At 36.7% G+C, this 9,871-nt stretch overlaps 1 protein-coding gene across 1 annotated transcript; it reads left to right on the top strand.

Moving 5' to 3' along the window:
• The first annotated feature begins 221 nt into the window (after positions 1-221).
• On the top strand, positions 222-5,871 carry LOC107771989 (coatomer subunit alpha-1). Its single transcript, XM_075232525.1, has 3 exons — positions 222-804; positions 1,635-2,129; positions 2,664-5,871. The coding sequence occupies exons 1-3, from the start codon at positions 597-599 to the stop codon at positions 5,615-5,617; spliced, it is 3,657 nt and encodes a 1,218-aa protein (XP_075088626.1). The 5' UTR covers positions 222-596; the 3' UTR covers positions 5,618-5,871.
• The last annotated feature ends 4,000 nt before the right edge of the window (positions 5,872-9,871 follow it).

Raw genomic sequence — 9,871 nt, forward strand, 5'->3', positions numbered from 1 at the left:
AAGTTTGAATTTTGAGATTTAAAATAGGACGCAATGTCCTAAAGTTTGAGCAAAATTAGCTAATTTTTAAATATATTGTAAACTTGAATATATTTTAAATAACATGTTTAAAAGTGGGTACCTGATATCATTTTCACTTAATTTTACACTAAAAAAGTTTAATAATTGAAGCAAAAATAATTCAAATATAGTAAAAAAGGTTTTTTTTTTCTTTTCTTTTCGTAGTAAAAATGGATCTTACAGCTCGGATCCGTCATTCAACCAATCAAATATCGAGTAGATCCACCAGCAATCGAGTTTAATTTCGATTTCAATATATTATTTCTCTGTCATTGAAACTTCCGATCTACGCACCTTTCTCTTCCCCAATTTCTTTAACGCACACTTAACACACACACACACACACAGAGACAACTGCCCTTAACATTCGCACTCTCCCTTTATCTCCCTTCGCCGATCTTCATACAAAATGCACTCTTCATTTTAGATCTGAGTGGAATTTGATCTCAAAAATTCAGTTAGGGTTTCAAATACATAACAGCAAAATTGATTACCGTGATTGTGTTGTGTGTAGATATAGGGGAATTGTTTGAAAGATGTTGACGAAGTTCGAAACGAAGAGTAATCGAGTCAAAGGACTCAGTTTTCATACCAAAAGGCCATGGATCTTAGCTAGTCTTCATAGCGGTGTGATCCAGCTTTGGGATTACCGTATGGGAACTCTCATTGATCGATTCGATGAGCACGATGGCCCTGTTCGCGGCGTTCATTTTCACAAATCTCAGCCTCTCTTTGTATCCGGAGGTTTGATTTCACTATTTTTCCTTTTTTAAAAAAAATTATGTACTGTTACATAGCTGTTAATTGGTGCTACTGATTTCATGATAGTGTGGTAGAGTGTGGATCTACTGATATGTGTTGATGAATACATGTGTGATCTATGAAATCAAAATGCTACCTTTACTGAATTAGTGAAGTTGACGATTGGAATTGTTTCTAATTTGATCTATGTGATCAATGGTGTTGGCTAGGAATATCATTCACATTATTTTTTCCTATGCATCTGAATTAAATTTGTGTGATGTATAGTTTTATTAATCTTTTGTTTTTGTATTGTGTATCCCAGATCAGGTGGAATGCCCCTTGAATAATAGAAAATGTAGTATGATCTAACTTATTTTAGTCCATCATTGAACGTCGTAAGAAATTTGGGCATTTTAATACTTTTTTGACAGAAGCCTCAAGTGGATTGAGTTACGCAAGAGATATTTTAGATTAGTGTTAAAAAGAAAATCAGACACATTGTCAAAATCTGAAGGAATTGTGGACTCCTCTTTACATTCAAGGCTCAATGCTATAACATCCATATTAATATTGATGATTAGTGAACTTTATGATGTGAAATCTTTTATATAGTGCTGCAACTGCCGCTGGGGCAATAAATTTACCTGTCATTGTTAAAGCAAATAAGTAAATAAATGAAGATTCAAGACAGAAGTTTAACAGAATTGCAAGTCATTGTTGTCATTTTTTATTTACATTTAAACATTTTAAAGCTAATGTCTTTGTGCACTTGCATAATGGAAATTCTGTGTTGGACTCTTCTCAGTATATTTAAACATTGTTAACTGCAGGAGATGACTACAAGATAAAAGTCTGGAATTATAAGCTGCATCGGTGCTTATTTACCCTTCTTGGACATCTTGATTATATCCGCACCGTTCAATTCCATCATGAATATCCCTGGATTGTCAGTGCAAGTGATGATCAGACAATTAGGATATGGAACTGGCAATCTCGCACTTGTATTTCTGTCTTGACTGGGCACAACCATTATGTGATGTGTGCCTTATTTCATCCCAAAGAGGACTTAGTTGTTTCTGCGTCATTGGATCAGACTGTTCGGGTCTGGGATATTGGTGCCCTTAGGAAGAAAACTGTTTCTCCTGCTGATGACATCTTGCGCCTGAGCCAGATGAACACAGACTTTTTTGGTGGAGTAGATGCTGTTGTGAAATATGTCTTGGAGGGTCACGATCGAGGGGTTAACTGGGCTTCATTTCATCCTACGCTGCCCCTGATCGTATCTGGTGCTGATGATCGCCAGGTGAAAATCTGGCGGATGAATGGTATGTTCTGAAATCTTAGTATTTTTTACTCCTGCTATAAAAGCTTTCCTACATATCTGTGGAACATTTAGCACCAAATTTTCTCAATTGGTTGTAAACATAAATTTAACAGTTTTATGATATTTGACATCTTTCACTGTTGTATATCGATCTAGCTGTAATAAGAGATTTTTGGTTGTCCACTTGGCCAGCGAAATAGGACTTTTGATAAAGCTTCTCAGCTAGGGACTCCTTATTCGGTTGAAACTGTCTCTTTATGCTGAGCTGTAGTTTCTTGGTACTGATAAAGAGACAAATGTTGCTTCTTAATTGTTTTATGTAGAATGATATATCATAGATGTAACCTCAAGTTTTTCTTTTTTCTTGGAGAGTAATGTTCACCTCGAATTAAATTGATGGAAAACAAGTGCTCCTTCAGCTTGGATTAGGCTGTCAGCTGGTAGAACCATGAATAATTTAATGCGTTTGTTATATTAATTTTTTCAGGTCATCAAGTTGAGATAATATGTTGCTAACTGTGTTTGATATTTGCAGATACAAAGGCTTGGGAGGTGGACACATTGAGAGGCCATATGAACAATGTATCATGTGTTCAGTTCCATGCAAAGCAAGATATTATTGTTTCAAATTCAGAGGATAAGAGCATTCGAGTGTGGGATGCTACAAAAAGGACTGGTCTTCAGACTTTCCGCCGGGAGCATGACAGATTCTGGATCCTTGCAGCTCATCCTGAGATGAATCTTCTAGCAGCTGGTCATGACAGCGGGATGATAGTGTTCAAGTTGGAGAGAGAACGCCCTGCTTTTTCTGTGAGCAGTGATTCTTTGTTTTATGTGAAGGATCGTTTTCTCCGTGTGTACGAGTACTCAACTCAGAAGGAGAATCAGTTGATACCAATTAGAAGACCTGGTTCAAACAGTCTGAACCAAGGTCCACGAACGATTTCTTACAGTCCTACTGAAAATGCTGTTTTGATCTGTTCAGATGTGGATGGGGGTTCCTACGAACTGTACATCATTCCTAAAGACAGTTATGGTAGGGGTGATACTGCTCAAGATGCAAAAAGGGGAACTGGTGGATCAGCGGTGTTTGTTGCTCGTAACAGGTTTGCAGTGCTTGAGAAGAGCACCAACCAAGTCCTGGTCAAAAATCTGAAAAATGAGATTGTTAAGAAAAGCCTTCTTCCTACTGTTACTGATGCTATATTTTATGCCGGCACAGGAAACTTACTATGCAGGGCAGAGGACAGAGTTGTTATTTTCGATCTCCAGCAGAGAATTGTTCTTGGAGAGCTTCAGACTCCTTTCATCAGATATGTTGTTTGGTCATCGGACATGGAAAGTGTCGCTTTGCTTAGCAAGCATTCCATAGTAATAGCCGATAAGAAGCTTGTGCACCGTTGCACTCTTCACGAGACAATTCGTGTCAAGAGTGGTGCCTGGGATGACAATGGGGTCTTCATCTATACAACTCTCACCCACATCAAGTATTGTCTTCCCAATGGAGACAGTGGAATCATCAAAACCTTAGACGTCCCAGTCTACATTACTAAGATATATGGGAACACAATCTTTTGCTTGGATCGAGATGGGAAAAACCGTCCTATCATTATTGATTCAACTGAATACATATTCAAGCTAGCCCTGCTTAAAAAGAGATATGACCAGGTTATGAGTATGATAAGAAACTCCGAGCTTTGTGGTCAAGCCATGATTGCCTATTTACAGCAGAAGGGTTTTCCTGAGGTTGCCCTTCATTTTGTTAAGGATGAGCTTACTCGTTTCAACTTAGCACTTGAAAGTGGGAACATTGAGATAGCTCTTGAATCTGCTAAGAAGCTTGATCAGAAAGATCATTGGTATAGGCTTGGGGTGGAGGCCCTTCGGCAGGGTAATGCAGGTATTGTTGAATACGCCTATCAGAAGACGAAGAACTTTGAGAGGCTCTCTTTCCTTTATCTAATAACAGGAAACCTGGATAAGTTATCAAAAATGATGAAAATTGCTGAGGTAAAAAATAATGTTATGGGTCAATTCCATGATGCCTTGTACCTTGGTGATGTTCGTGAGCGTGTTAAGATTTTGGAAAATGCTGGTCATTTGCCCCTTGCATATATCACAGCTACAACCCATGGGCTCAAGGATATTGCTGAGCGTCTTGCAGAAGAACTGGGTGAAAATGTTCCATCATTACCAAAGGAGAAAAAAGCATCTCTGCTGCTGCCCCCAACTCCTATCTTGGGTGGGGGAGACTGGCCTCTATTGATGGTGACAAAAGGGATATTTGAAGGTGGTCTGGATGCTACAGTCAGGGCTGGACATGAAGAGTATGAAGAGGCTGCAGATGCTAATTGGGGTGAGTCACTGGATATAGGTGAGGTGGAAAATCTGCAGAACGGGGATATCAGTATGGTGCTTGAGGATGAGGATGGACAAGAAGAAAATGACGAGGAAGTAGGATGGGATCTTGAGGATCTGGATCTGCCACCTGATACTGACACGCCAAAAACTGCTTCAAACGCTCGCTCTTCTGTTTTTGTTACCCCAACCCCTGGCATGCCTGTGAGCCAGATTTGGGTCCAAAAATCATCTCTTGCTGCTGAACATGCAGCTGCTGGCAATTTCGACACTGCTATGCGGTTGCTGAGCCGGCAACTAGGGATTAAGAATTTCTCTCCTTTAAAGCAATTGTTTGCTGATCTACATATGGGAAGCCACACACATCTACGTGCCTTCTCCTCGGCACCAGTTATCTCTTTTGCAATTGAGAGAGGTTGGAGTGAGTCAGCTAGTCCCAATGTACGGGGTCCACCTGCGCTTGTCTTCAATTTTAGTCAGCTGGAAGAAAAACTTAAAGCTGGTTATAGGGCCACAACTGCTGGGAAATTTTCTGATGCGCTTAGATTATTCCTGAGCATTCTTCACACTATTCCCCTGATTGTTGTTGAGTCAAGGCGAGAGGTGGATGAGGTCAAGGAATTGATTATCATAGTGAAGGAGTATGTTTTGGGTTTGCAGATGGAGCTTAAGAGGAAGGAATTAAAAGATAATCCTGTTCGTCAGCAGGAGTTGGCTGCCTACTTCACACACTGTAATCTGCAGCTTCCGCACTTGAGACTCGCATTACAGAATGCTATGTCTGTCTGCTTTAAGGCAGGCAATCTTAGCCCTGCGGCTAACTTTGCTAGAAGACTCTTGGAGACAAATCCAACCAATGAAAGTCAAGCCAAAATAGCCCGCCAGGTTCTGCAACAAGCTGAGAAAAATATGCGAGATGCTACACAGTTGAATTATGACTTCAGAAATCCGTTTGTGGTCTGTGGCGCAACATATGTCCCCATATACAGAGGCCAGAAGGATGTCACTTGCCCTTATTGTGCTACTGATTTTGTTCCAGCACAGCAAGGACAGCTTTGTACTGTTTGCGATCTTGCAGTTGTAGGAGCAGATGCATCTGGTTTACTTTGCTCACCTTCGCAGGTCAGATAATTTCAGTTTTTTCACATCAGTTCTTTTGGCTGTCATTCAGAAGCTTCCGATTCTACAATTAGAAGTTAGGCATGAGTATGAACAGACCTGCTTTTCATCGGATTGTACCTCTGGTTTATATCTGTTTTGATTTTTGCAATAGTTTTATGAACCTAATTGCCCTTCTTTTTAAGTTTTATTATGATTACAATTTTGATTGTAATAAAGCATGTAAGATTGACTTGGACCTATTCTTTGAAGCATATTTTCACCTAGTTTGACAGGTCTAAGTAGCAAACCCAAAGAACTTGAATGCTGATCGCATCGCATCTTAGTTCCAGTTTTTTAGTTTGGCATGAAACTAAAGCTGGAGATAAATATGAACGTTGGTGCAGATTTAGGCATTGCCAGGTCCTAGTCACCCATATCTTCTCTTTAATATCACTACGAATTCATTTCATTTGGTGAATCATTGCTATTTGCAGTTTTAATTAAATCATACATTAATTTATATTGTTAGATGAGGAAAAGGTATCTAAACATCTTCAGGATGCTGTGTAAGGGATCTTATAAACGTAGCTGTTGGCCTTGTAATAGTTTTCAGAGAATCATTACAGTAGTTCGTTTATTTGCTATATAATCTCCTGGGTTTCCTTGGAAAAGGAATTCGGTCGTACCAAACAAGTAAACAATTATCGAGGTAGTTAGGAGAGACCAAGGACGTCTTCTATTCTATGGATTTGACTGTTGTTACTGGTAAGATTACTTACAAGGCCTTGACCATCTAAAACAGAGTTTCAAATGATTGTCAGTATTGCAGTTTCTGTGCAACTAATGATTGTTAGTATTATTTGTTGGCGGTGTGGATAGATGGTAACACATATGTATTAATTTTATGTCGCTAAGCTAATCATGTTACGTTGCTACACAAAACGTGCCAAAGAATTTATCAGCCCTATCAAGCTCCTGTATAGGTAGGTGGTCAATTATTTTAAATGTTAAGAATGTGATTTAAGTAAACAAAATAATTAAAATGAATAATTCATATCTACTAGTATGTCTTTCTGTGTTGTCGTACCAACCTCAAGGCCCTGTTACGAGACAGCACAAAAACATAGTTTGGGTTATTGACTCATCATAGTTTTTGAGGTTGGGCCGAAACTATGTTTGGACATGTTATTTTATGTTTGGACATCATAGTTTGGGTTATTTACCCAACCTCATGTCCTTTTATTTTTTATTTTTATTATACCCATAAGAGTTCTGAGTATCGCGTATTATATCAAAAGAGGTACAACAATAGAGGGGGCTATACCTATACCTGACCTCTTTGATATAATAACAGAAGACATTCCATTCGGATAAAAAAGAAATAGAGGTGTGAATCTGGGAACCCCCCTATACAATTGCCTTAATCACCTCTATTATACTACAATGTACAATCAACTACTTGAACTATTACACAATACTCAGAACTCGTACGATGAGGGGTTTAATTTTTCCTTTTTGCAATACTATAGAAAGAAAAGCTGGTAATGTGAGAAAAACATACAATTTTTTTGGTAAAAGTTTCTTTATATTGACAGTTTGTATAAATTGAATGTTATTTTTATAAAATTTTTTAGAAGTCAGTAAATAATTTTACACTGCTAGAATATTTGAAAGCGATTAGATAAAATTACCTATTGGCGTATATCACTGTCTATGAGCTCCAGTAACTCTTGCTTACTCCAAAACCGACTAGAAAAACATGCATTTGCAGAAAAATAATTTACTTATTATTATAAGGAGGAGTAACTATACATGCTTAATTTTTTATTTGTGACAGCTAAAGCCTACCTACACGAATAGATAAAGCTAATTTTGTCCTTTCTCCATGAAATGGTTAAAGCTAGATCCAAAACAATAAGGAGGAGTAGTGGAGAAATTAGAAGTAATTCCTCTGTCCCAATTTATGCGACAGACCTCATATTTCAAGAGCCAAACTTCTTAATTTTTCACCGTAAATTTAGATATAAATTTTTTAAAATAAAATTTATACTTTGAAACATAAATTGGAACCGAGGGAATAGTATAATTTTTTAATGGAAGATACTGAAAATCAGAAATGTACAAAGAGTAAAAAGAAGTTTCACATTTATATAAAGCACAAGAACATGCCTGGCTGTTTCTGGATAGTAACATGAATTTTTGCTTTCCAAAAGATGATATCGCTGTCCTTATATATGTGAATGGTATTTTCCTTTTTGCAATAATAACCCTAATAACCGACCTTCATCACAAAACCTAGCTAATTACCTAGCTTAGCTTTCCATTAATACCACAAAATTGCTTGGGGTTGTCAAAAGTTGGTGTCCTACCATGTGGCTAGGCAAAGTACTGTGACATCTCTTTACACTGTGGTTAAAGAATGTTAACTATTGAGTAATTTGTAGTAATAGATTAATTTAGGTGAAAAGTATAGCACTTTACTATTCACCAAAGTTATTATAGTGCTCTTCTAGTGGATTAAAGCACGCAATAATGCAAGATAAAAGTGGATTGCTTCCTTATGCAACTCGTTTGGACCCATAAGTTTGTTATATGAAGACTCTGTTTATTTTAATATCAAAAAATATTTTTTTAAAAATAGTATAAATTCTCATTAGTGGTGGTAAAATGGTTAAAAGAAAACAGTTATCCACACATATCATCCATTAAAAAATAGGTTAGATAATGAACTTTTTAAAAACAGGTCAAATATGGATAAGAGCCATATTATTCACTTAGAAAATGGATAACTAATAGATTTATTCTATATTTGTAAAGACTCATCTCCCAAAAGTGATCATATTCAAAAAGTCATGAATAAATGTGAATAACCATATTATTGGCCGTTTAACCCCTTTTTATCTGTATTAAATATTAGGTCGGATCGGATAATTATCTGTTTTTGCATTACCTATTTTTGACCCGCCTATATCCGATCCGACTCATCCATTTACCACCTTCTAATTGTCATTATGTTAAGCACATGGACAGCCATAGTGGGACCCAGTACTAAGTTGACATGACCCACCATGTGATGACTAGGACGGTCCCCCGTCTTCTTCTCCTTCCTTAACGATGTTTAACTACGAAACTGAAGTTTTTTTTGAGAGTTCCGTACGATGGCGACTTGTGAAGGAGCTTTCCTTTATATTCGTAACAATGGAAAAATCCATTAAAGAAAGTTTTACCTAAAACCCTAGATATACGTAAAAGTACCTTTACTCTTCTGTCCAACATTTAAGATTTTCAAATCCATATATAATCCAATTTCTCTCTTTCTTTTGGTTTCTCGTCCGATGTTCGGTATTTATTTTGGGACCCGACTAATTTAAATTCATACCAAAAAATCATAATTTCGAAATAATCAAAGCTAAGATGGAAGGAGTTTTTACTTGTTGGTCTCTCTCTTATAATTGTATATGCACTAAATTTCTCATATCTAAAGTACTCTAGCTAGTACTAATAGGAGTACTTGTAATTAGGTTGAATGTCATAAACTCTATATCTCACACCCACAATATAGGTTAGTTTTCCTTTTTAGTTTCATTGTAAAGAAAATTAATGACGCCTCCGGCTAGAAAACCAATTGGAGTTATTTAATTACTCTACTAAATACTAGCGTTCTCTAATAATTTAAGCCGGTTAATCATATATGTAGTTAACATTAAATTGAATGAGCTATTTAGTTGGGTTGGATAATTGATGTGTCATCCATATGTTATTTGAACAGGTTGTATAAAACGTAGTACAGTAGCCCAAGTGAATGCAAATATCCTAAGAAATTTATTACTAGATAAATATTTCAAATTCCGAAAAATGGATTTCAATGGCTTGCCAAGGAGTAATGACACAAAGTACAAGAGGACTTCTCAGCTTTTTTATTTTTTTATTTTGATAACCATGGTGTCCGCGTCTCGACTAATTTTAGAAGATACATATCACTATCTAATACTAACCCAAGTATCAAGTAACTTTATTCACCTAAACTTAAAAATATGTAACAGAAAATATCACCTAGTATTTTTGCCTTAGTGGAATTTAAACAAAAGACCTCATACAGGACATGTCGGCTTCTTTTGCCTTTCTTTTGTTACATGCAATGTATAAGATAGTTTCAAGATTTCCAGACTCTTCAACGTCATGAGTCATTAGACTTTAATACTCTACAATTCTTGCTTCGCTCTTTATTGATTTTTAAACGCTGTAATTTGACAAACATGTTATTAATTAGTTCCTAACACTTCA

The sequence above is a fragment of the Nicotiana tabacum genome, chromosome 16 (assembly GCF_000715075.1).
Source record: "Nicotiana tabacum cultivar K326 chromosome 16, ASM71507v2, whole genome shotgun sequence".
NCBI lineage: Eukaryota > Viridiplantae > Streptophyta > Magnoliopsida > Solanales > Solanaceae > Nicotiana > Nicotiana tabacum.

Bases quoted from the DNA above. Each gene is read 5' to 3' on its own strand.
- LOC107771989 (XM_075232525.1), top strand. From the start codon at position 597: ATGTTGACGAAGTTCGAAACGAAGAGTAATCGAGTCAAAGGACTCAGT. The intron at 805-1,634 runs GTTTGATTTCAC...TGTTAACTGCAG, and splicing joins GCCTCTCTTTGTATCCGGAG to GAGATGACTACAAGATAAAA. The intron at 2,130-2,663 runs GTATGTTCTGAA...TGATATTTGCAG, and splicing joins GAAAATCTGGCGGATGAATG to ATACAAAGGCTTGGGAGGTG.